Source organism: Branchiostoma lanceolatum, chromosome 7 (genome assembly GCF_035083965.1).
Source record: "Branchiostoma lanceolatum isolate klBraLanc5 chromosome 7, klBraLanc5.hap2, whole genome shotgun sequence".
NCBI lineage: Eukaryota > Metazoa > Chordata > Leptocardii > Amphioxiformes > Branchiostomatidae > Branchiostoma > Branchiostoma lanceolatum.
Genome location: NC_089728.1, coordinates 8,924,037 through 8,949,703, shown reverse-complemented (window position 1 = coordinate 8,949,703; position 25,667 = coordinate 8,924,037). Strand labels below are relative to the sequence as shown.

The window sequence follows — 25,667 nt, the reverse complement described above, 5'->3', positions numbered from 1 at the left end:
ACCAAATCAAGTGTGTTGAAGATACACGACGTACAAACGAGAAAACACACATAGTGACATACATAGACACAGACGTACGATCATACATAGACACACCTAACCGCATACACAGACACACACACACACATGTACAGACTTAAATATGTGCCAAGAGGTCACAAGAAAGGCAGCTGACAGAGGAACATAGAGAACAAAAATGGACACTGATATTGGATAAGAAAATACTTTATGTCAAATAGACGACATTATAATATATTCTAAACATTCATGTATCTTAGATAATTTCCCACATACTCTCCTTGTTTTTTTCTGGTCTGCCATGATCAAATGTGTTTTTGTTATGTTAGTTAGTCTGATAATGAGTGCAGTAAGTCGTACAATGCTTACCTTTGTGTAATATACATGTATGATTTCTGATTTGAGGTAGTATAAGAAGAGAGCTTCAGGCTATGATATAGGAAACTATCCTTTGCAAATGGAACGTTTTATGAATGTGCCTTTGCCTAGTCTTTTGGCTTGAAACAGTTTATGTTGATTTCTCTCTCATTCGGATTCTCTCTGCTGAAACAGCTCATTAGTTATCAATAGCTGTTCTCAGCCAATGTTACATGTTCCAATGACGTGTCTAATATGATTCCTGGTTGTGATGATTCCTAACAGCTTGTACTCGTGGTCAAATTCATGTTTTGAGGTGGGAACACGCTTGTCGTAGTTGTATTAGGGAACGGGCTTGTGGGCATGGGAATCTTGCCACAGAAGGTGGAGGCCAGGACAAAGTAGCCTTGAGTCCAGCCTTGTTAGTTTTGGTCCGCGGGTAGCGATGGTGAGAGCGGACCAAAGCTAACAAGGCTGGGCTCCAGGCTGAGGACAAAGGTGTTCAGGCCGGTCGAGGCTCCTGGTGGTTTTTCATGTCAATCACTTTGCGAAATATAGACGGATGGACAAAGACACATTTGCATCTACCTCTTTCTCCGTATGAATAAAATTGCGTGAGAAAGCAACAGAACCTATGGAGGAGAGGGTTCAGTCATGTTGGAACGTCAGGTTTGCATTTACCGACGACATGCCTGATAATTCCGTCGGCATCCAGTTGCTGCAACGTGGCAAACTCTCCGTCAAAATCATGACTTCCGCTGGGCGTGTGTTTGTCGTAGTAGTGGTAGAAAACACGCTTGCTCTGGTACATAGGCATGGGGTAGAAGCCGTATATGGAGATCTTGTCACAGAAGGTGGAGGCCAGGGCCACGGCGTTCAGGCCAGTCGAGGGGTAGTCCCACTCTTTTCCCGCAAGTTCTTTGTACACCCTAATGATGAATGAAATTTAACCCGGTTAAAGATTTATCAATACGAGCAAATGTAAAAATCAAGTCCATCTACATAGAAATGAAATAAATTATCTAATGTATTAAACTAATAGCTTTTATTGCAAATGCAAGCGAACCTAATCCTTTATGTTTCTAATATGAGAAAAAAACAGCCATCTTTGGCTCCATACGTTAAGTATTAGAAGTAACATACATATTGATATGTGATATTGATAAGAATGTATTATTAATTCTACCGGTTGCTGTCTACTAAAGACGCGGACGGAAAAGCAGTTATGGTCGTTTTGTTGTACATCTTGATTGCAGTGTTGACTACTCGCATGTCCGCCTGTCTTTTCTTCGAAAAGATAAGTGAGTAGCAAAAGATCATCCCAGGCGAATCAAACAACTGAATCCAGGGCATGGCTGTCTCCAATGACTTGCCAAAGACCGACTGAAGGCCCAGGCTGATCTTTGTCAGCCGCCGTCCATTTACAAGCGTCAGGTTGGTCCTACTGCCCACATCCGTCCGGTATTTAAGTACGGGCGGCAGGTTGGGACGGATGACGAAATCGTGACTGTCTATCTCAGCGCCACAATTACTTTCGAGAAGTATACCTCCGTTACCCACCACTGCGCATGTCCGATAGTGCTTGATGGGCGTGTGCACAACGTTGCATGGACTTTTAGGCGAGTCCCGCAGAGTGAACGTTTGGTAGTCACATTTTTCAATGAAGACGTCTAAATCTGAGTAATAGATGATGTGTCTTTTTGGATCAAAATATTTCCTGGTGATGTTCCTGTGGAGACAAATATAGACAAATAAAACCATTGGTTCACGTCGTAGATCTGTGACAATTGGGCTCTATGGATGCAAAAATAAAACACAAACAAAGCTATTTTACATATTACAAATGCAAGAAACACTCACTCCAGTTTTGAGCCTTTCAAAATACACAATGACCATCTTGCTGCCTATTGTGATATCTTATTGGGATATCATGCGGGAGGAATGAAAAGCTGTAACTTACTGCATTTTCCTAATCCTTGTCACGTTGTAGTGGAGGTCTCTTTTTGTCCTGGCCTTGGACAGAAAGGAATGGTTCACCCTGGGATAATGAGGGTGATGATGTTTTAGAATAGCCTTCAGCGGCCGGCGGTTGAACACGTCAGGTTCGCGGTGAATTACTACTCTCGGCGGTGGCAACTCGGGATCTTGTTGGTAAATGTAGAACGCGATTAAGCCAATACCGAAGAGTATCAGAGCATGGAAGAGTGGTACCGGTCTGCCCATGCGCGGTCTGAACATTGTCGACCCTCTCACTGGTCGATATGCCATGCTGTCAGTCACTCAGAGACTCAATCTACACGTATGTTCTGTTCAACTATGACCAGCCGTGACAAGTTTTGAACACAACGCGCCGCTAAAATAATGTTGCACAGCTCTGCCCTTACTTAGACCCCTTAATGATCCCGTCGACCCAGTTTTTACGCCTGGAGACAAACGCGTCTGAAAACGTCATCCTCTACCTGTTAATTATACACTGCCTGAAGACTATGCCGGATATTGGGTGTGTACTAGCTGACGTCTTTTTAGAAAAGAAACCATAAAGTATACACTGCTTGTAGGTGAGCAAAAGTAAGTGTCCAAAATGCATGATGGTCTTCAACGATCTGATTTACGCGTAGACAGTACCCGGCCCTAGCCCGGAGCACCAGGAGATTTGATACTATGTTTGGACAGCTCGGTTCAACAAGTTTGTAGATTAAAGCTAACTCACAGTACGAAATAGTGCAAAAGTACACTTACGCCTCAAATATCTGCGTGGATCAGTTTCGATAAACATGGGAACATGACAGAAATGAAATGACCTGGAATAATTACAGTAACTCTCTTTCTATTGGGGATGGCTTTAGGCGCCAAATTTGTACGGATTATAATGCTTAACTGTGGGGAAAGGTTAAAATGCAGATATAACTATTGTCATTGTAACACTGGTGGTTGTCCAAATACAGAAAAACTTCCCTCATATTTCACGTTCCAATTTTCGAAACAGCCCTTGTTATTCTTATTACTCAGAATTGTTCATGTACACAGACACGTATACACCGTGACACAGGCACACACTACATACTACACACTACACACACACACACACACATATACGTACATACACGCATACCGTGACACACACACACGCGCGCGCGCGCGCGCACAGAAGAATATAGCAAACAAAAGATGCCACTGATATTGGATAAGAGAATGTTTAATGTCACATAAACGACATTATAATGATAGCATGAAAGTTCGTTTGTGTTGGAAAACGACATTATGAACAAAGGACTAAACTTTACACAACAACCAATGACAGAGCTGGGACGGGATGGACCCGTCTACTACGTCACGTACCAGATGTGCTGGTAGAGGGTCCATTCCGCGAACAATACTGACAGAGTTCAGCCGAAAATTTGAGATAAGTCTCAAGTCTTCCCGTGTGGGTTGTGTAAAGCTTTTTTTCCTTATGATTATCTACATTTATACATTTTGTGTATCTTTCCTTCATGCTCTTTTTGTCTGTCATGATAAAAAGTGTCTTTTCTGTTGTTATAACCCTGTTAGTCCGATGATGAGCGCAATGAGTCGTACGATGCTTACCTTTGACTTCTAGTATTTTCTGATTTGAGGTACGGATTTCAAGTTATAAAATTGTAAATTATACTTGGCAAATGATGGAGAGTTTTACATTTGTGCCATTGTCTAAAATTTGGGATTGAAGCAACTCTTGTTGATTTGTTTTTCAATCGGGTTCCCTCTACTGAAACAGTCCATTAGTTATCAATAGATGTTCTCAGTCAATGTTACATTTCCCAACGACGTGTCTGATGATTCCCTGGCTGTGATAATTCCTTAACAGCTTGTACTCGTGGTCAAATTCGTGTCTGGAGCTGGGAATACGTTTGTCGTAGTAGTGGTAGGGAACGGGCTTGTCCTGGTACGAAGGCGCTGGGTAGAAGCCGTACATGGAGATCCTGTCACAGAAGGTGGAGGCTAGGGCGAAGGTGTTCAGGCCGGTCGAAGCGTAGCTCCACTCTTCACCCACAAGCTCCTGATACACTCTGAGGGAAAAAACGATTTAGTTTGGTAACAATTGAATAGCACAAAACTAGCTTAACCACTCCCTCTGCCACCTTGTGTATATTTATGCTCTTATAGCGATGCATGTATGTAGCTCACTCGTGTAAATAGACCGGTGACAATTGTGTTTTTTTAAAGCCCCACTATATAAGATTTTGGCGCAAAAATGGAAAATATTCTTGTGAACAAATCTTAATGTGAATGGCAGGTACTGACATGTACAACCTCTTTTCAGCATATTTTCTTCATTATTTCGTCTATTTTTGGTGTTTGTGAACTGTGCAAAAACAAAACAAAAACTCCCGGACACCACCTCAACAGTAGATGCTCCTGTTGTAAACAACAACATCCCGGTGCACTGGAGGACCCCTATGGTGGTCTAATCATTAGCCACACTTTATTCTGCCAGATGTCACGAAGCTCTTCTTCTTTGGAAACACCCATATCTTTTTCCAAGAGGGTAGAATACAACTATCATTTATTCATTTATTAATCACTACACGAGGTATAGACGGATGGAAAAAAACACTTCTGCACCTACCCTTTGCTCCGTAGGAACGACTTGTGTGGGAAAGCAGCCACTGCTGTTATGTTATTCTTTCGGATAACTTTGTCTATAGACTTCATCTTCTTTGTCGCCTTAGACCGGATAAAGTACAGCGTGTAGCTTAAGATCATTCCAGGCGTCTCGCCAAGACGATCCAGCATGGCTTTCTTAAGTGTCGCGTTCTTAGACTGGAGGTCTCTGCTGACCTGCGACAGGCATTTTTCGTTCACCGTGGTCAAGTCAGTCCTGCTTCCAACGTCCGTTCTGTACGGGGAGACGGGCGGCAGGTTGGAGCGGATGACGAACTCGTGAGCGTCTATCTCAGCACCACAGCTGCTATGGAGGAGTATACCGCCGTTACCCACCACTGCGCATGTCCGATAGTGCTTGATGGGCGTGCGTACAATGTTGCAGGGTATCCGACTGCTTCGGTCCTTGAGAAGTGTGAAGAGCTGCGGTTGACATTTCCGCATGAGGACGTCATAGTCCGAGAAGTAGATAACATGACGTTTCGGGTCGAAATACTTTTGAGTGACGTTTCTGTGGACAAAGGACATCGGGATTAGAAGTCGCACAAAAGTCATGGGACGATAATGATAAAACAACAAGCAGAATCACGACACATGACCCAATATGGAAGTTCATACGACACGACTAAGACCACAGATTCCTATGTCTATTCAATGATCATAATCCGCAATTTTACATAATACTGGATATATGATTGAACTATCTCGAAATGGTGAAAAATCCGTTAAAATCATTCGGTAAATATCGAGATGTAGATCCGAATATCTCCTAAACTTTAAGCTTAGAAGAAACTATCATGGCGGAAAAGTTGGAACGCAATAAGTTTTGTTGGCGACGAATAATGCAACACGAAAATGCAAAATGTGCTTTTCAAACAAACAAACAAACAAACAAACAAACCAACAAAAACTCCGGCAAATCATAAGAATTGTGGCGAAGTGATAAACATGTCAAACTTACCGTATCCTCAGGATATTTGTCATGTTAAAGTGCTCCTCCTTTCCTGTCCCAGTTCGGTTTGTATCATACGTCAGGCTGAGTTCAGGTCTGGTCAGGTTTAGACTGTGCCTTCGTACTACTTCTATTCCGTGGTGTTCACGAAGTACCGCCAACGAATCGAGTCGCCACGTCCCGGTATGGTTGTACGCGAACACCAAGCCGAGACCAATCAAGGATATGCCAAATAAGAGAATGGCATAAAAGAGCGAGCGAAGTATTCTCCGAGAGAACATTATTGTTCACCAACCTGTAAAATAAAATTGATAGACAGTTAGCGAAACCAGTGTAATGGGTTTAGCTGATCGATCAATGTTGTTGACTTAGGAAAGCTGCCGTAAATTCACCTCAAGATATCAAGAATTTTCTAACCAGTTATACGGTGTAATCTTCATTGTGAACTGTAGCGAATAGAACTCTTTGACAGATCATAACGTACGACGGTCTACTTGTCACGGAAAGGATAAACGGTGTGTGATTGTTGTCTGCTACATTCAAAGGCTAATAAAAACATTCTGCCGGAAAGCAACAATAAGTCATTACTGTAGTTGTCTACTATATCCTCATACTTTCTGTTGGAATTCAACCATAACTGTAACATCACATTTTTTATGGTTTGTCGAACTTGCCTAACCTCTTACGTATGTCTCCTGAGGTCGAGGAGCAAGTGTGTGATTATATAGGCTTAACAGATGCTACCATTTTTTGCGGCACGACTTTCTCTTTTTTGTGACCATTTAAGATCAAATTACCACCACGGTGACACAAGACTACTGTAGATTTGTAAACATTGTTTATGGTTAGACAACTTTATCCATATATTATACAGCTAGCGAAGTATTCAGAATGACCAGCCAACCTTTTGTACATTACGCATGGTATTTTTAGTCATATTGGTTCAACACAGGTACAGAAATATCTATCTAAGGTGGGAAGAAAATCAACTTTCACATTTGCCCATTCTTGCTGATGGCTTAGGACAGGACGCCAGATAGTCTCTCTCTTGGGAACTACTATCTTACTCTCTCGGTGTTACTCTGTCGCCCTTCTCTCTCGATTTTCGGCAAGTCCAGTAGAAATGTCGTTCGGGATTTCATCATTTATTGTAGCGTTCAGTCTTGACCGGAAGGTAGAATTGTTTCTGCATCTCTACCCCCCACCCCCACCGGTCCATGCTGAACATATTTGGAAATACCTGCAGACTAAGGTGCGGCCCTGTGACCCTAAAAAAATCCCGTCGATCAACTTTATTTGGGTCAAATGTGCTTCATGAATATTCTGTCCAAAACTCCGTCCATTGTGTGCTATTTTGGCCAAGCTAGGATACCATACTAGTACTAGTATATAGACTCTGAAATTCCTACAACCTCCCAAAATGTGTACAGTAGAAGTAAAAAACGCAATGTTCCAAATTGAACAAGGAAGTGTGCACAAAGACTGGTCAGTTATGACTGAATAAACAAGCCCAGTGAAAACAAATGGCGGACAGTATGACATAACATAACATCAGACTAACTCTAAATGAAATCCTGCACCTTTGAACCCCAGCTAGCCACTACATGAATCCTTTGCCTGCTGTAGACATAGAGCATCAAGCATCCTTGCAGCTCCTTTTCCAGTAAGTGATCCACTACATTTGACCAAATTCTTTTATCAATCTGGAGAAGATTGTATGAACCCTGCCTTTCAAATTTCCCTATTCTGTAGAGATGTGTGTCCTTTCAGGGCCACTTGTAGCTACAGGCATATGGGTGGTGTAGGGTGCTCTCAACTCAAATGTCATCTTGTTACTTTCCAAATGATTAATTTAGTCGTAGACAAAGACTGGTAGAACCAGGCCGCAGGGACAATGACCAGCGGAGAAAAAACACGTTGGGGTCAACAATGTCGAGATACCAGTTGAGACGGATCTACTGAGGACAGTTCGAAAACCTGGCGTCAAGCAAATTTGTCGCATGTTTAAAGACAAAATCAAACTAGCTAGGCGTAATTAAGAAGTGAGATGAGGTGGAATAACTGAGCAAGGGCACTTAGAGGTCACCAAATTGTCTTGAAAAAGGGCATGCCTCCCATGACCTGTACAAGGTCTCATAGTGATAGGGACAGCTTTATTAAACTGCAGTTCTCTCGTAGATTTGTGGCAAAGCGGTATAGTCAAATGGCGACAAAAAAGAACAGACTAATACACCATTGTTTAACTTTGTTTAACAGAAGTAACGATAACTTTACTTACCGACAAAGACAGGCGACAAAAGTCATAACCAAAGGCTCGGAACCCGAGGGGAATGTCTTGTCCAAAATACCGGATTGCTGCTCTATGTCATAAATATGTGTTGGTCGTGGAATCCTAGCCCTTCTGTTGACCTGTATACATGCGCGTGCGGCCTTCCCAAAACCTAGCTGACACTTATCATCTAAGGCCACCGATTAACAGATCGTAAAGATAGCAGCTCAACCCGTTTGACGACTATGTGGGGAATGCCCCTACCGGCGAGGGATGTTATTGCCGCACCATGTCGTCGGCACGTAAGAAGACTGACAACGAGCGGAGCAACGCTGGTTTGCTGGCAGTTGTTGTTAGAATATCAATGAGTCAGAATGCTATTAGATGGAAGATCTATGAAGCACCATGTCCTGTTTGCCTGCAAGACATACATTACTGTAGCAATTGTTCTACCTTTGTTGCTGAAGGTTATGACTTATTAGCATGCCTTGTGTTGACTTAGTCTTCTATTGAACAATACAAATTGTCTTCACCTCATTAACATTTCAGAGTTTTGGTATAAAACCTGGTTTCTAGTTTTTCCCTTTAGTCACTGACGAAAGCCAGCGGATGCTGAAACTGTTTTTTTGGTGAATTTCTCTTCTATGACATTCTACGGCTGTTTCACAAAGATATTTCAGCAACGCCGTTACCAAGAGCGCTTTAAAATGAAGCATTTTTTTTTCAAAGCAAAGGTTACTCAAGCAACTGGATAAGTTTTGTAAACGATCAGAAGTTTCAGACAGCTATCTTTCGTCAGTTTGTGTTCCTATATTTGTGCGCAGCATCTTGATGGATTATGATGATATTTGGTATGTATTGGGAAGACGAAGGTCAAGGTCGATTTTGCGCCCCTGATGGCTTTCCTTATTACTGCAGCAGTTTTTTTCAGCACTGGTTTTGTATCTTTTTCCGCATGAATGTTGTGGTCTTGACTTATTGGTGGCAGATAGCTTTTGATGTAAGTGGTCTAGCTAGGCTCGGACTCTCTAGTGGCTTGCTCTATAGTTGCGTTTTTATTGAAGAATTTCGAGGGGAATAACTGAGTAAAGGAACGACGAATATTCTTGATGTTTAATATGCATGTAGCTTGAGACAGAGACGTACACAATTAGATGCAAATCATGCACGTTAGGACTTAATTTGCATATTCAATGAGGGAATTGTATAAATCCTGTGTATTTCATGACGGGATTGCAATACATACGTGATTTATGGCAGGTGGAATATTTACGGATACCAAGAATGTAAATAAGGGCCTAATTATGTAGATATGGAAGTCATTGCCACTTTGGTATGATTTATGATTAAATGTAAACATGCAGAATTCTACCAAAGAAAACGAATTTCGCATATGTAATATATATGTAAGTTTGTCAGAGGAAACCATCATCTAAGAAAGCAATCAATCAATCAATCAATCAATCAATCAATCAATCAATCAATCAATCAATCAATCAATCAATCAATCAATCAATCAATCAATATAAAAAGACCGGCCGCAAAAAATATCAACACAACATAGACACATAAGCTCCACATATTTTATGTGGAGGTGTGAGGTCTATTGAGAACTTTTGTCTCCATAGTACTAGTGCTAATAGTTAGAGATGCATGTGGTTTGTGGATCGTACGGGGGGGGGTGTTACAGCCATGTTGGAGCGTCAGCTGTAGTCTTGCATTTTCCAACGACATGTCTGATAACTTCGTCGGCATCCAGTTGCCGTAACGTGGCAAACTCTCCGTCAAAAGCATGCCTTTGGCTGGGACTGTTCTTGACGTTGTGGTGCAATAGTGGTAGGGAACGGGCTTGTCCCTGGTAGGTAGTCCCTGGTAGGTAGACATTGGGTACAGTCATGTTCAAGCGTCAGTTGCAGGCTTGCATTCTCCAAGTACATGTCTGATAACTCCGTCGACATTCAGTTGCTGCAACATGGCAAACTCTCCGTCAAAATCATGACTTCCGCTGGGCAGACGCTTGTCGTAGTAGTGGTAGGGAAAGCGCCTGCTCTGATACAACGGCATGGGGTAGAAGCCGTACATGGAGATCTTGTCACAGAAGGTGGAGGCCAGAGCGAAGGAGTTCAGGCCCGTCGAAGTGAAGTTCCAATGTTTCCCCACAAGTTCTTCGTAAACCCTAGAGATGTTGATTAACGAATCAACCATTAAAATTTGTAAGTGAGAGCAAACGCAAAAATAACTTCGATAAAAATGAAAATGGAAACAGTAATACAATGTATCAAATGAAAATCTAATCCTCTATATGTAAGTGATATTGATGGAAATGTACTCTACCGTTTGCTGTCCAAGAAAGATGTGGACGGAAAAGCAGTTATGGTCGTTTTGTTGTAATTTTTGATGGCAGTGTCGATTACCCGCATTTCCGCCTGTCTTTTCTTAGTAAAGATAAATGGGTAGCTAAATATCATCCCAGGTGACTCAAACAGTTGAACATCATTATGAGACGTGGCTGTCTTCAACGTCTTGCCATAGACAGATTGAAGGGTTCGGCTGATCTCTTTCAACAGCTTTCCATTTACAATCGTCAAGTTGGTCCTGCTGCCCACATCCCTCCGATAGTCATGTATTGGTGGCTGGTTTAAACGGATGACAAAGTCGTGACTGTCTATCTCAGCACCACAATTGCTTTCGAGAAGTATACCTCCGTTACCCACCACTGCGCATGTCCGATAGTGCTTGATGGGCGTGTGCACAACGTTGCAGGGTCTTTCAGGCGAGTCCCGAAGAGTGAACGTTTGGTAGTCACATTTTTCCATGAAGATATCGAAGTCCGAAAAATAGATGATGTGTTTCTTCGGATCAAAATATTTCCTGGTAATTTCCCTACGAAAAACAAGAATACGACAACTGTGAAGAAATTAAATTAACCTGGTGAGATTTCAATCCATGGTTGTGAAGAGGTAAAACGACGAAAATGCACGGAATTTCCCTGCAGTTTAGTATCCCCGGCTTATAACGAAATATTATTTCTCATATATAGACATCCAATCAATCGTTCGCAGGCATCAGTGTCTGATGCATGGCGGCTGCAGACATCCCGAGGTCGTTAAAACAATTATCAATCATAGATTTATCAATATTGTCAATGCAAGCAAAAGTCAAATGTTGAACCTATCATCAAAACGTCACTAATATCAGGACATCACACAAGTGTCTAACTTACCGCACTTTCCAAATGTTTGTCATGTTGAAGTGGACTTTTCTTTTTAACATGGGCTGGTGCGGAAAAGTCTCCAGCGGCCGGAGGTTGGATGGAGTGGCTGGTCTACTCATGTTCTGTGGACGGACGAACTTTACCGTTAGGTGCAGGTCGGCAGCTGGCTCGTACACCCAAAACATCGCGATGGTGACCAGGCTAATACCGAAGAATATTCTTACATAGAAACATGGTGTGGTCATGACGCCTCTCCTGGTGATCAATGGTGTCAACCGATCTGCAACCAAGTTACCAACTGTTAGATGTAAATTGTCCAACTAGAAGTCCACGACCTCATATCTTCGCCAAATAACTGTGTCTCATTAGACATTACAATACAGATGAGCAGAGAGATACATGTAGAAGTGAAAGTAGGCAACTTTTCTTCAACGGCCCACTATTTTTCGAACTTGCCCCCGCTGTCCAACAGCTGATACTATAGTGCTGGAATGTAGCCTCCGTTGCAGGCTTTCTGGCCGGCGCTGGCATTCATTTTCGGGAGGAGAGCTGATTTGTGATTTTCAACATATCGGGGCCAGGTTCTTTGGCTGGAGAAATCGTAATTACTGATCCCACGGCGCCAGCCAGAAAGCCTGCAATGGAGGATCATGGAGGCTGCCTTGGATGGCGTATGGACTATACCACGTTGTACGTTACAGGGATGTCAATTATGAGTTTTGCGTGGTATTTCAAGACTATTATTTACATGATTAGTGACTAACAATGTTCGACTCGTCATTTACAACTATTGAATTACATTAAAATTGCTCATTGCTCAATTTTCTGATTAAAAAGGTCCTGATTAACATGATATTAATTCTATTAAATCGATTATCACCTACAAGTACCTACATACCAAAAACAATGAAAAATTCACCAATCCACTACAGTTCCAAAGAAGGCCGTCAGGGAGCCCAAACCTATACCACTTACTCTCCGCCACAAGACCTATCTATGTATTACTCGAGATGTCAAAACTGGAAGTTCCACTGCAGTACTGTAAAAAGTCGCCAGGAGGCCCATGATCGAATTGTTTTTTTCCTTTGCCACCCCTACGAACAGACCAATTACCATAACGCCCCATCAGCAACTTCAGTTATGCTCACAAACAGACACACGATCCCGAAACATGAATTTCGCCTAGCGAAGGTATTACTGTAAATGCATTTAAGTTCGCGTGGTTTTATTTCGCGCCAAGGCGAAAATGGAGTGTTCGCGGTGATTTTAAGTTCGCGACAGTGCTACAGTTACAAACTGCTACAGTACTGGACAAAAATGTTCAGTCGCGGTGGTTTTAAGTTCGCCGTGAAACGGTCACCGCGAAAACCGCGAACATAAAACCAACGCGAACATGTCTGCAGTCACAGAGTAAGCTATCGCTAGTTTCCCACGGTCGTAGCAGGTGAGCACACGCATAGACGTTGTCTTTGTTATAAGTGTTCTGACAAAAAACGAGTCTTTATGGCTGATGCTTGACGGACAAAAATCGTATCACCCTAGTTTTAATATAAAGGAAGACAAGAAGATACACCTCTTGACCTAGTTTCGCGCTGTAAATCGTGTTCTAAAATGCATAGATAGGAGTAACCTCGACCCACTCAGCTACCAAAGTTACCTCGGGCACAATATCTTTGTGTGTGTTTACAATAGCAACAATAGTGCTAATCATACTGTCTTGCCTTTCCCCTCGTTGGTAGCCCGTACGAAGAGAGGATCAAGGGGCTAACGCCGTAATCTCGTAATCTCCAAGCAGATCTACACCGGTTCAAAAATCGTACAAGCTGGCCAGAGAAGGCCCAGTCAGGCTACCGGTGCCTGACTGGACCTTCTCTGGCTAGCTTGTACGATTTTTGAACCGGCACCGGTGTAGATCTGCTTGGAAATTACGAACACCTGGCACGAGCTGGAAGACAGACAAGCCTTTCACTCTGCCCAATCTACTTTCTATGTCTCAAATGTCTGCCAATAAACAGAATTCTGGAATGGTTACAAAAAAATCATATTCCTCTAATGCATGTGGTTGACAAAACTGACAATAGTCAATACTAGGTTGGTCTGAGGTGGATTAATGTGAAACATTTTTAGTAGTTATGATACACCATTTCTTTCTTATATTTCTATTTCCAGTGAGAAATCATTAATCATATATAGGAACAGTAAATCAACTCACCCATGAAGACACAAGGTCATATGAGTGACGCATTCACACCAGCGGCTTCGTGCCAGAAGGAAGTACGTGTAGCTGAAGCCGCAGGCTCGACACTGACGTTTCAGGCCACAACTCTGGAGTGTCGCTCAGTGTAAACTAACCTTGTACAGCACGTCGTTCGGTTTGTCTATATGCCTGGCACACTGTGCTGTACGTGGACTCTACTGGGACAAAAACTAGCTAGTAACGTCTTAAAATTACCGGATGGTATTCGTGACTCGTGTACACCTACGTGGTAACCTTGCACCAAAACCCGTTTGACAACTTTGTAATCAATGGGTTATATCCCTTTATCTCCCTCCTAGATGTTATCAAAATGCAATCCAACCGGTAGCCTCATTACATCCCGCTTCTAGCAGCCCTGTCTCCCACTGGCCAAATAGTAATGCAAGGGAGACGGCTACAGACATGGGGACAATAAATTCGCGATTCGATATCTCCGGATCTGTCCCTATCTCCGGATCCGTAGCCGACTCCCTTAGCATTCTATTCACTCTATTTGGTCAATTTCTACTACTTTCCAAGCGATCCACGTAGCCTATTAGAACCACTGACAGCAAGAGACTGTGAAACACTGGCTACCCAACCGGCTAATGGTGTTATTCACAGGTTTGTACTACTCTTACTTTTGCTGTTAACAATGAATAATGGCTGTAAAAAATCAGTAATGTTTTAGTAAGAAACACGTAGCTCGTAGAACAGAGAGTAAGTGGTGCAGATTTGGTACAGGGGCCGATTTTGTTTGAGACTTTGAAAGAGAATAACTCAAGAAGGTGTTGACGGAACGTCACGATTTTTGGTATGCAGATAGCGGGAGTGACGGTTTACACAAGTGGGGACTAATTGTGAATAACAGGAGCTATCAGAGCAAATGAAGACCTGATTTACATGATCAATAGTAAATAGTATTATTTCATACAAGATGAATGACGGGAATTTCATACTTGCAGTTGAGTAGAACATTTGAAAGTTGAGTAAAGGTGATCATCTGCATATATAATCATGCAAATCAGGACCTCATTTACATAATTTATGAGGGGATGATACAATAGCCTTCTTTCCTATGATAAGACTTTCATACGCTAAACAACTTGTGTCATCTGGGTAGAGAAAATGATCAACTGATGTAATCTATGCAAATGAGAACCTTAAGCTTACTTGATAATCAATGAGAAACATGCATAATACGCCGCTCGAAAAGTTAAACATCATTTGGCGAAGGTAGGAGGTTGTTGAACTCTAGTTAATTACTTTGATGTCTCTATGTAACAGTTATATTGGCGGCAAGTTTCAAAATGTTGATCAGTTGAAGCTATACGTAGATTGGTAAGTTAGCAATGATATTACGCTGCACAAATATTTGCAATACCATGTCTTATTTTGTCTCACAATACTCTTACAACATTCGCCATATTTTTTGCAATCATAAACCTGCATCATCATATTTAGGTGCATTATCCTTTGATTCAGCCACTGACAAAAAAAGGCAATATCTCATGAAATGAGATCAAGAATTCATACCTCCTGAAATATGACTTTTATGTGCTGGGAGGAGGATTAGAGGAAGGTCTACATCTTTTGCTATGAACGTCTTCGTGTTGGCTTTGTCACATTCACATTCTTACCAGAACGTATTGTATTTTCAGAATGTATATTACATTTCCCGACCACGTGTTTTATAACTCCATCTGCATCCATTTGCCGCAACATGGCATACTCCTCGTCAAAGTCATGGCGGCCACTGGGCGGAAGTTTGTCGTAGTAGTGGTAGGGAACGCGCTTGTTCTGCTATCTAGACATGGGGTAGAAGCCGTACATGGAGATCATCAATCGATTGATCAATCAATCGATCGATCGATCAATCAATCAACCAAAACATCAACACAACATAGACACATACATAAGCTCCACATATTTTATGTGGAGGTGTGAGGTCTATTGAGAACTTTTGTCTGCATAGTACTAGTGCTAATAGTTAGAGATGCATGTGGTTTGTAGAGCGTACGTGGGGGTGTTACAGCCATGTTGGAGCGTCAGCTGTAGTCTTGCATTTTCCAACGACATGTCTGATAACTCCGTCGGCATCCAGTTGCCGTAACGTGGCAAAACTCTCCGTCAGAAGCATGCCTTTGGCTGGGACTGTTCTTGTCGTTGTAGTGGTAGGGAACGGGCTTGTCCCTGGTAGGTAGACATTGGGTACAGTCATGTTCAAGCGTCAGCTGCAGGCTTGCATTCTCCAAGTACATGTCTTATAACTCCGTCGACATTCAGTTGCTGCAACATGGCAAACTCTCCGTCAAAATCATGACTTCCGCTGGGCAGACGCTTGTCGTAGTAGTGGTAGGGAATGCTCCTGCTCTGGTACAAAGGCATGGGGTAGAAGCCGTACATGGAGATCCTGTCACAGAAGGTGGAGGCCAGGGCGAAGGTGTTCAGGCCAGTCGAGGTGAAGTTCCAATGTTTCCCCACAAGTTCTTCGTACACCCTATAGATGTTGATTAACGAATCAACCATTAGAATTAGAGCAAACACAAAAATCACTGGTATAAACATGAAAATGGAAACAGTAATACAATGTCTCAAATGCAAACAAATCTACTCCTCTATATGTAAGTGATATTGATGAAAATGTACTCTACCGTTTGCTGTCCAAGAAAGATGTGGACGGAAAAGCAGTTATGGTCGTTTTGTTGTAATTTTTGATGGCGGTGTCGATTAGCCGCATTTCAACCTGTCTTTTCTTAGTAAAGATAAATGGGTAGCTGAAGATCATCCCAGGTGACTCAAACAGCTGAAGATCCTTATGAGACGTGGCTGTCTTCAACGTCTTGCCATAGATAGATTGAAGGGTTCGGCTGATCTCTTTCAACCGCTTTCCATTTACAAGCGTCAAGTTGGTCCTGCTGCCCACATCCGTCCGATAGTCATGTATTGGTGGCTGGTTAAAACGGATGACGAAATCGTGACTGTCTATCTCAGCACCACACCTACTTTCGAGAAGTATACCTCCGTTACCCACTACTGCGCATGTCCGATAGTGCTTGATGGGCGTGTGCACAACGTTGCAGGGATTTTTAGGTGAGTCCCGAAGAGTAAATTTCAGTGAGTTGCATTCTCTCATGAAGATATCGAAGTCCGAAAAATAGATAATGTGTTTCTTCGGATCAAAATATTTCCGGGTAATTTCCCTACGAAAAACAAGAATACAACAGAATAGAATACAGAAATTGAATTAACCTGGTGAGATTTCAATCCATGGTTGTGGAGAGGTAAAACGACGAAAAGGTACGGAACTTCCCTGCAGTTTAGTATCCCTGGCTTATAACGAAATATTATTTCTCATATATAGACATCCCGAGGTCGTTAAAATAATTTTCAACTAAGATTTATCAATATTGTCAATACTAATATCAAGACATCACACAAGTGTCTAACTTACCGCACTTTCCAAATGTTTGTCATGTTGAAGTGGACTTTTCTTTTTAACATGGGCTGGTGCGGAAAAGTCTCCAGCGGCCGGAGGTTGGATGGAGCGGCTGATCGACTCATGTTCTGTGGACGGACGAACTTTACCGTTAGGTGCAGGTCGGCAGCTGGCTCGTATACATACATCCAAAACATCGATATCGCAATGGTGACCAGGCTAATACCGAAGAATATTTTTGCATAGAAACATGGTGTGATCATGACGCCTCTCCTGGTGGTCAATGGTGTCAACCGATCTGCAACCAAGTTACCAACTGTTAGATGTAAATTGTCCAACTAGAAGTCCACGACTTCATATCTTCTCCAAAAAACTTAACTATGTCTCATTAGACATTACAATACAGATGAGCAGAGAGATACATGTAGAAGTGAAAGTAGGCAACTTTTCTTCAAAGGCCCACCATTTTCGAATTCCGAACTGGCCCCCGCTGTCCAACAGCTGACACTGTAGTGCTGGAATGTAGCCTTCGTTACAGGCTTTCTGGCCGGTGTTGGCATTTATTTTCGGGGGGAGAGCTGATTTGTGATTTCGACATATCGGGGCCAGGTTCTTTGGGTCCCTCGAAAGTGCGAAATGGAACGAAATGGAACGAAATGGAACGAAATGGAACGAAATGGAACGAAATGGAACGAAATGGAACGAAATGGAACGAAATGGAACAAAATGGAACGAAATGGAACGAAATGGAACGAAATAGAACGAACTAAAACATGTAACATTATGAAATGAAATACCAGTAGATAGCGAAATATAAGGAACGTTGTAACATTCACAGAAGACCAAATACATAATGTAACGTGGTTTATTTCTTGAATCTAATTGATTATAGTCAATACAACGTTTTTGCCGCTTTTGAGTGGCTAGATTCTTCCCTGAAAATGGGGGCGCCGCGTGCAAAGACCTCGGCCGCTCTTCCTTGATTTTATAGCAGGGAAAACAAGCAAACGGAACTGAGTATCCAAGTAAGGACTAGATTATACAGACGTTGGTGGTAACATTGCATCTCATAATTCACCAAGAGGGCATGAGGCAAGCGTAATTTCATTATTTATCCAGCGTGTTTGCGTGTTGCAAATGGAGCCCCGCATGCAAATGAACCGCCAATGTTGCCAGCGCATCGGAACTGTGCACGTGGGCGTGCTACCGACAGGTTGAATCAAACTCCGACTTCCCAGTTTTATTTACATACGGTTTTAGTCCATAACTAGTACGTAGCATATGCATATATGCGCAACAACGATTTTTATACAACCGATTGTTCGGCTGGTCGGCTGTCGGAGAATGATATGCAAATGTAGCTCTGCGCTGCGTCACCAATGTGACATTTCACACTCCATTCATTCATTCACGGACGTGGACTGGGAACTACCTCTGGAGACATTTCTGCTTCCTTGTTCACGACAAAACAAAGGGAGGGTGTGAACGAGCAGGAAATGTCTTTCACGGTTCACACAACACGCGAATACGCTGTATAAAGAATGAAATTACTCTTGCCTCATGCCCTCTTGGTGAATTATGAGATGCAATGTTACCACCAACGTCTGTATAATCTAGTCCTTACTTCGATACTCCGTTCCGTTTGCTTGTTTTCCCTGCTATTTTCAGCAGTTCATTTGCAGATCGTTGGTAAAATCAAGGAAGAGCGGCCGAGCTAGCGCTCTTTGCACGCGGCGCCCCCATTTTCAAGGAAGAATCAAGCCACAACAACGTGGCAAAAACGTTGTATTTAATATTATCAAATAGATTCAAGAAGTAAAACACTTTATATTATGTATTTACTTCCTCTTCCGGTCTACTGTGAATGTTACAACGTTCCTTATATTTCGCTATCTACTGGTATTTCATTTCATAATGTTACATGTTTTAGTTCGTTCTATTTCGTTCCATTTCGTTCCATTTCGTCCCATTTCGTCCCATTTCGTTCCATTTCGTTCCATTTCGTTCCATTTCGTTCCATTTCGTTCCATTTCGTCCCATTTCGTTCTATTTCGTTCCATTTCGTTCCATTTCGCACCTTCGGGGGACCGGGTTCTTTGGCTGGAGAAATCGTAATTACTGATCCCACGGCGCCAGCCAGAAAGCCTGCAATGGAGGCTGCCTTGAATGACATATAGACTATACCACATTATACGCTACAGGGAGTGTCATGTATGAGTTTTGCGTGGTATTTTAAGACTATTATTACATGATTAGTGACTAACAATGTTCAACTCGTCATTTACAACTATTGAATTGCATTAAAAGTGCTCATTGCTCAATTTTTTGATTAAAAAGGTCCTGATTAACATGATATTTATTCTGTTATATCAATTATTACCTACAGGTACCTACATACCAAAATAATGAAAAATTCACCAATCCACTGCAGTTCCAAAGAAGGCCGTCAGGGAGCCCAAACCTATACCACTTACTCTCCGCCACAAGACCTATCTATATACTAGTATTACTCGAGATGTCCAAACTGGAAGTTCCGCTGCAGTACTGTAAAAAGTCGCCAGGAAACCCATAATCTAATCCTTTTTTTCCTTTGCCACCCCTACGAACAGACTCCATCAGCAACTTCAGTTATGCTCACAAACAGACACACGATCCCGAAACATGAATTTCGCCTAGCGAAGGTAATACTGTAAGTGCATTTAAGTTCGCGTGGTTTTTATTTCGCGCTAAGGCGAAAATGGGGTGTTCGCGGTGATTTTAAGTTCGCGGCAGTGCTACAGTTACAAACTGCTACAGTACTGGACAAAAATGTTCAGTCGCGGTGGTATTAAGTGCGCCGTGAAACGGTCACCGCGAAAACCGCGAACATAAAACCAACACGAACATGTCTGCATTCACAGAGTAAGCTATCACTAGTTTCCCACGGTCGTAGCAGGTGAGCACACGCATAGACGTTGTCTTCGTTACAAGTGCTCTGACACAAAATGAGCCTTTATGGCTGATGCTTAACGGACAAAAATCGTATCACCCTAGTTTTAATATAAAGGAAGACAAGAAGATACACCTCTTAACGTAGTTTCGCGCTGTGAATCGTGTTCTGAAATGCATAAATACGAGTAACCTCGACCCACTCAGCTACCAATATTACCTCGGGCACAATATCTTTGTGTGTGTTTACAATAGCGTGGAATCACACTATTCTGGTTTATTTTTAGAGCCTGGAACTGACACAGGATGACACACAGGCTAACTTAACATGCCCATGCAGCAACGGAATCGTGGGTTGTATGTGGTGCCAGGCTTATATTTTGATTTTCAGTGAGAAATCATTAATCATACATAGGAACAGTAAATCTACTCACCCATGAAGACACAGTGTCATATGAGTGACGCATTCACGTCAAAGTACTTCGTGCCAGAAGGAAGTGTCTGTAGCTGAAGGCGGCAGGCTCGATACTGACGTTTCTGGTCACACTCTGGAGTGTCGCTCTGTGTAAGCTGGCCTTGTACAGCACGTCGTTCGGTTTGTCTATATGCCTGGCACACTGTACGTGGACTCTACTGGGACAAAAACTCCTAGTAAGGTCTTAGAATTACCGGATGGTACTCGTGACTCATGAACACATACGTGTTAACCTTGTACCAAAACCCGTTTGACAACTTTGTATTCAATGGGTTATTACAGGTTTGCTATTTTTAACAAATCGGCACACAACTATCACACATTCAACTCAAATAAAATAAAAAATCAATACCAATTCATATTTATAAAAAGACCCAGTAATCGCTAAACTAACATAACAAACCTGAAGTATATGTGGCACAAATACTTAACTCTAGTATCCCTTTATCTCCCTCCTAGATGTTATCAAAATACAATCCAACCGGTAGCCTCATTACATCCCGCTTCTAGCAGCCCTGTCTCCCACTGGCCAAATAGAGTGAATAGTACTGCAAGGGAGACGGCTACAGACATGGGGACAATAAATTCGCGATTCGCTATCTCCGGATCTGTCCCTATCTCCGGATCCGTAGCCGACTCCCTTAGAGCATTCTATTCACTCTATTTGGCAAATTTCTACTTCTTCTGTTTTCAGCGATCCACGTTGCCTGGTGGAGGCTAGACACTGCAAGAGACTGTGAAACACTGGTTACCCAACCGGCCAATGATGTTATTTACATATTTGTACTACTCTTACGTTTGCTGTTAACAATGAATAATGGCTGTAAAAAATCAGTTATGTTTTAGTAAGAAATACGTAGCTCGTAGAACAGAGAGCAAGTGGTGTTGATTTGGGCGCTCTAGCGGATTTTTTTAAACTACAGGGACCGATTTTGTTTGAGACATTGAAAGAGAATAACTCAAGAAAGTGTTGACGGAACGTCACGATTTTCGGTATGCAGATAGCAGGAGTGACGATTTACACAAGTGGGTACTAATTATGAATATCAGGAGCTATCGGAGCAAATGAAGACCTGATTTGCATGATCAATAGTAAATAGTATTATTTCATACAAGATAAATGACGGGAATTTCATACTTGCAGTTGAGTAGAACATTTGAAAGTTGAGTAAAGGTAATCATCTGTATATATAATCGTGCAAATCAGGATCTCATTTACATAATTTATGAGGGGATGATACAATAGCCTTCTTTCCTATGATAAGACTTTCATACGTTAAACAACTTGTGTCATCTAAGTAGAGAAAATGATCAACTGATATAATCTATGCAAATGAGAACCTTAAGCTAATTTGATAATCAATGAGAAACATGCATAATACGCCGCTCGAAAAGTTAAACATCATTTGGCGAAGGTAGGAGGTTGTTGAACTCTAGTTAATTACTTTGATGTCTCTATGTAACAGTTATATTGGCGGCAAGTTTCAAAATGTTGATCAGTTGAAGCTATACGTAGATTGGTAAGTTAGCAATGATATTACGCTGCACAAATATTTGCAATACCATGTCTTATTTTGTCTCACAATACTCTTACAACATTCGCCATATTTTTTGCAATCATAAACCTGCATCATCATATTTAGGTGCATTATCCTTTGATTCAGCCACTGACAAAAAAAGGCAATATCTCATGAAATGAGATCAAGAATTCATACCTCCTGAAATATGACTTTTATGTGCTGGGAGGAGGATTAGAGGAAGGTCTACATCTTTTGCTATGAACGTCTTCGTGTTGGCTTTGTCACATTCACATTCTTACCAGAACGTATTGTATTTTCAGAATGTATATTGCATTTCCCGACTACGTGTTTTATAACTCCATCTGCATCCATTTGCCGCAACATGGCAAACTCCTCGTCAAAGTCATGGCGGCCACTGGGCGGAAGTTTGTCGTAGTAGTGGTAGGGAACGCGCTTGTTCTGGTATCTAGACATGGGGTAGAAGCCGTACATGGAGATCCTGTCACAGAAGGTGGAGGCCAGGGCGAATGTGTTCAGGCCGGTCGAGGCGAAACTCCAGTGTTTTCCCACGAGTTCTATGTATAAACTGATAGGATTGACAAAGGTTAGCTGACAGGAAGCTGTTCACTACAGGAGAAGTATCAGTAGAGAAATGAACAGGACCACATGTCGAAGCGCAAATACGTTAACTAACTAACTAACTAAATGACTAACTAGGCAACCAAATAACAAACTAGTCACCTAACTAACAATGAGTGCAGTGAAATATAAACATGTGTATGTCTTCTCTTCAGTGTAGTATAGATAAACCTACGTTAGGTTTTACAAATCGAAAGCAACTATTTCCATCACCACCTTTTATTCAGGTCATCATCTTTAATTTGCGCCTACCTTGAAGTAGTTACTGTCCCCTTTTATGGATTTTCTTTTCTATCCTGTTACTTTCTTTGTAAGAAAACACAGAGAAATGATTCTTACCGTTTGCTGTCCAAGAAAGACCTGGACGGGAAGGCCGTTATCGTTGACAGGTGGTTGTTTTTGATCGCAGTGTCGACTATCTGCATCCTGTATCTTGCCTTTGACCCAATGAAAGCGAATGAATAACTGAAGATCATCCCCGGCGACTGACCAAGACGAGCCAGCATGTCTTTCCGAAGTGTCGAGTTGAAGGTCTGAAGGGCCTCTGTGATCTGTACAAGCCGCTTAACATTTACAATGGTCAAGTCGGTCCTACTGCCCACATCCCTCCGGTAGTCATGTACGGGCGGCAGGTTGGAGCGGATGACGAACTCGTGAGCGTCTATCTCAGCACCACAGCTGCTATGGAGGAGTATACCGCCGTTACCCACCACTGCGCATGTCCGATACTGCTCGATTGGCGTGTACACAACGTTGCAGGGTCTCGGGCGGCGTGGGTGCGAGTTGCGCAGTGTGAAAGTATGAGGGTCACATTTTTGCATGAAGATGTGAAAGTCCGAGAAATAGATGATGTGCAACTTCGGATTAAAATACTTCCCAGTGATATTCCTGCAGACATAATAAGTAGACAATTAGAACGTAAACTGCTGACGGGCGCTAGATTAGAAGTAAAGGTTAGTGTTCCTTTAATTACCGCCATGAAGAATGGAGGTATCATATTGGGTGTGTTTCTGTGTGTACGTGTGTGTGTGTCTGTGTGTGTCTGTGTGTGTGTTTGTATCTGTGTGTGTGTGTGTGTGTTTGTGTGTGTGTGTGTGTGTTTGTATCTGTGTGTGTGTGTGTGTGTTTGTATGTGTGTGTGTGTGTGTGTGTCTGTGTGTGTTTGTATGTGTGTGTGTGTGTGTGTGTGTGTGTGTGTGTGCGTGTGTGTGTGTCTGTGTCTGTGTGTGTTTGTATGTGTGTGTGTGTGTGTGTGTGTGTGTGTGTGTGTGTGTGTGTGTGTGTGTGTGTGTGTGTGTGTGTATGTGTGTGTGTGTGTGTGTGTGTGTGTGTGTGATTTCGGCTATTCTGGCCAGCAAAAACTTTAAAAGCTCTGGATGGATTGAAATGGTATTTGGTAGGTTTTGGGAAGACGAAAGTCAAGATCGGTTATGGGGCCTTGCGGCTTTCCTTGGTACTGCAGTAGAACTTCCGGTTTTTGTATATTTTGTCCTGAACATACTATGGTCTTGATGTTTTGGTGGCAGCTAGCTTTTGAACGCTGGCAAAAGTGGTGTGGGTTTAGGCCCATAGTTGTAAAAGTAACTGAAGTATCACCAATGAATGCTTATATCAGGGATTAGAGCATCACGGAAGTACATGTTTTAACTTTAACCTACCGCATTTTCCAAATGTTTGTCATGTTGAAGTGGGCTTCTCTTTCCGTCATCAGCTGATCGGTATAATTCGGTGGAAGCCGGGGATTGTCCTGTCTGGTCATGTTCAGACGACGGGCAAATATCCGCGCCAGGTGTAACGAGTCGGTCAGCTTGTACACGTACAACAAGCCTACAGTTATCAGGCAGATACCGAAAAATACTGTAGCATGGAATAAAGGTCTGATCATGACGCCTCTTCGAGTGGGTGAGAGATGTCAACCAACCTGCAAGATGGCATCGTTTTTTGTTTAGGAAACTACATGTGATACATGTGGAGGATGAAGCCCGCTCGACGTTACAACTACTGAGTACTAGTTGTAACCACAAACGAGGAACACTTCCTCCAAATAACTGATGCGGTACGGATTATGAGAACTGCCACCACTCTACATCGCCAAAGCCTCCCACAATAGACAGATAAAACTAGGCTATGAACCTTAACGCTGCAAAGCCAATCTGCAGGTTTCAAAACGTTAAGTTGTATGTAAACGTGTTCTGAATAAGCCAAGCTTGAACATAAACTGCTCGCTCTCAGACTATGACTTGAGGCTATTTTTCGGAGTGCGTTCACAACGACAATATCTCTGTGCCCTTTAACCTCCTCTGTTGTTGATCAACTTCAAGTGAGTCGGATATGACTAGAATATATAGTCATCCAGTCATGAAACAAGTACTACAACTGTATCGTCTTTATATGTGTTTAGATGAATCCTACAAAACCACAAACATACATATGGAAATATTTACATGGATGGTCAAGTACAGAAGAGGAAAACTGTACAGATTGGAATTTTTTTAATCGACACCTACTGGTTAAAGTATCCCAAGTACGTACGGACTATTTAAGTAACATGATTCGGAGTAACCATGGGCTATCTATTTGACAGAAATGTTACGGACGTCATCGACAACTACGGACAGGGTTATCCCTTGACATAGTGCCCAACGTTTTGCGTATCTGATGAACGAAATGATCTTAGGGAAACCGATTTCAACCCGGTGATTTTCATTCAGTGCACGGTTCATTAGAACATCGCTGATCGATCACGTTTACAGGGGGTTTAGGGTAGAACAAAGTTGTGAAGTGAACGAGTTTGATGAATACAGATAGTATGTAATACTCACCATGACCGCAGACGTAGCTATAAAGGATATCTGTCCGGTCAGAGGCGGTAGGCTAAGCAACAAAAATGACCTTCGAAAAGTCCACCCTGACGAAATTAGCCAGCAGGCACTAACGAATTAGTGGTAACCGGTTTGACGAAATTAGCCAGCAGGCACT

At 42.3% G+C, this 25,667-nt stretch overlaps 5 protein-coding genes across 8 annotated transcripts; all 5 read right to left on the bottom strand.

Moving 5' to 3' along the window:
• Positions 1 to 209: 209 nt before the first annotated feature.
• Positions 210 to 3,454, bottom strand: LOC136439049 (CMP-N-acetylneuraminate-poly-alpha-2,8-sialyltransferase-like). Its single transcript, XM_066434191.1, has 3 exons — positions 2,336 to 3,454; positions 1,562 to 2,104; positions 210 to 1,304 (listed from the first exon to the last, which is right to left on the bottom strand). Exons 1-3 carry the CDS (start codon positions 2,641 to 2,643, stop codon positions 1,028 to 1,030), a joined length of 1,128 nt encoding a protein of 375 aa, XP_066290288.1. The 5' UTR covers positions 2,644 to 3,454; the 3' UTR covers positions 210 to 1,027.
• Positions 3,455 to 3,555: 101 nt separating this feature from the next.
• On the bottom strand, positions 3,556 to 8,305 carry LOC136439053 (alpha-2,8-sialyltransferase 8B-like). 3 transcript variants are annotated; one of them, XM_066434198.1, is made up of 4 exons: positions 8,247 to 8,305; positions 5,978 to 6,263; positions 4,982 to 5,527; positions 3,556 to 4,421 (listed from the first exon to the last, which is right to left on the bottom strand). In XM_066434198.1, exons 2-4 carry the CDS (start codon positions 6,247 to 6,249, stop codon positions 4,154 to 4,156), a joined length of 1,086 nt encoding a protein of 361 aa, XP_066290295.1. In that variant the 5' UTR covers positions 6,250 to 6,263; positions 8,247 to 8,305; the 3' UTR covers positions 3,556 to 4,153. The 3 variants fall into 3 exon arrangements, with proteins under 3 accessions (XP_066290295.1, XP_066290296.1, XP_066290297.1); XM_066434199.1 differs by lacking the exon at positions 8,247 to 8,305 and adding an exon at positions 6,386 to 6,409; XM_066434200.1 differs by lacking the exons at positions 5,978 to 6,263; positions 8,247 to 8,305 and having other exon boundaries at positions 4,982 to 5,559.
• Positions 8,306 to 9,338: 1,033 nt separating this feature from the next.
• Positions 9,339 to 15,286, bottom strand: LOC136439052 (alpha-2,8-sialyltransferase 8B-like). The gene is made up of 4 exons (XM_066434196.1): positions 13,664 to 15,286; positions 11,461 to 11,731; positions 10,572 to 11,120; positions 9,339 to 10,413 (listed from the first exon to the last, which is right to left on the bottom strand). The coding sequence occupies exons 1-4, from the start codon at positions 13,665 to 13,667 to the stop codon at positions 10,137 to 10,139; spliced, it is 1,101 nt and encodes a 366-aa protein (XP_066290293.1). The 5' UTR covers positions 13,668 to 15,286; the 3' UTR covers positions 9,339 to 10,136.
• Positions 15,223 to 21,396, bottom strand: LOC136439050 (alpha-2,8-sialyltransferase 8B-like). Of its 2 annotated transcripts, none has more exons than XM_066434192.1 (4): positions 20,489 to 21,396; positions 17,142 to 17,424; positions 16,342 to 16,890; positions 15,223 to 16,187 (listed from the first exon to the last, which is right to left on the bottom strand). In XM_066434192.1, exons 1-4 carry the CDS (start codon positions 20,490 to 20,492, stop codon positions 15,911 to 15,913), a joined length of 1,113 nt encoding a protein of 370 aa, XP_066290289.1. In that variant the 5' UTR covers positions 20,493 to 21,396; the 3' UTR covers positions 15,223 to 15,910. The 2 variants fall into 2 exon arrangements, with proteins under 2 accessions (XP_066290289.1, XP_066290291.1); XM_066434194.1 differs by having other exon boundaries at positions 17,142 to 17,254.
• A 103-nt stretch (positions 21,397 to 21,499) lies between these two features.
• LOC136439051 (alpha-2,8-sialyltransferase 8B-like) lies at positions 21,500 to 25,635 on the bottom strand. The gene is made up of 4 exons (XM_066434195.1): positions 25,511 to 25,635; positions 24,347 to 24,609; positions 23,028 to 23,576; positions 21,500 to 22,635 (listed from the first exon to the last, which is right to left on the bottom strand). Exons 2-4 carry the CDS (start codon positions 24,571 to 24,573, stop codon positions 22,305 to 22,307), a joined length of 1,107 nt encoding a protein of 368 aa, XP_066290292.1. The 5' UTR covers positions 24,574 to 24,609; positions 25,511 to 25,635; the 3' UTR covers positions 21,500 to 22,304.
• Positions 25,636 to 25,667: the final 32 nt, after the last annotated feature.

Bases quoted from the DNA above. Each gene is read 5' to 3' on its own strand.
- LOC136439050 (XM_066434192.1), bottom strand. The intron at 16,891-17,141 runs GTAAGTTAGACA...TGTTTTTCGTAG, and splicing joins ACAAACATTTGGAAAGTGCG to GGAAATTACCCGGAAATATT. The intron at 16,188-16,341 runs GTAGAGTACATT...CAACATCTATAG, and splicing joins TCTTTCTTGGACAGCAAACG to GGTGTACGAAGAACTTGTGG.
- LOC136439052 (XM_066434196.1), bottom strand. The intron at 11,121-11,460 runs GTAAGTTAGACA...TGTTTTTCGTAG, and splicing joins ACAAACATTTGGAAAGTGCG to GGAAATTACCAGGAAATATT. The intron at 10,414-10,571 runs GTAGAGTACATT...CAACATCTCTAG, and splicing joins TCTTTCTTGGACAGCAAACG to GGTTTACGAAGAACTTGTGG.
- LOC136439049 (XM_066434191.1), bottom strand. From the start codon at position 2,643: ATGGCATATCGACCAGTGAGAGGGTCGACAATGTTCAGACCGCGCATG. The intron at 2,105-2,335 runs GTAAGTTACAGC...TTGTCTCCACAG, and splicing joins ACAAGGATTAGGAAAATGCA to GAACATCACCAGGAAATATT. The intron at 1,305-1,561 runs GTAGAATTAATA...ATTCATCATTAG, and splicing joins TCTTTAGTAGACAGCAACCG to GGTGTACAAAGAACTTGCGG.
- LOC136439053 (XM_066434198.1), bottom strand. From the start codon at position 6,249: ATGTTCTCTCGGAGAATACTTCGCTCGCTCTTTTATGCCATTCTCTTA. The intron at 5,528-5,977 runs GTAAGTTTGACA...CTTTGTCCACAG, and splicing joins ACAAATATCCTGAGGATACG to AAACGTCACTCAAAAGTATT. The intron at 4,422-4,981 runs GTAGGTGCAGAA...TTTTTCCCTCAG, and splicing joins TCGTTCCTACGGAGCAAAGG to AGTGTATCAGGAGCTTGTGG.
- LOC136439051 (XM_066434195.1), bottom strand. From the start codon at position 24,573: ATGATCAGACCTTTATTCCATGCTACAGTATTTTTCGGTATCTGCCTG. The intron at 23,577-24,346 runs GTAGGTTAAAGT...TTATGTCTGCAG, and splicing joins ACAAACATTTGGAAAATGCG to GAATATCACTGGGAAGTATT. The intron at 22,636-23,027 runs GTAAGAATCATT...CAATCCTATCAG, and splicing joins TCTTTCTTGGACAGCAAACG to TTTATACATAGAACTCGTGG.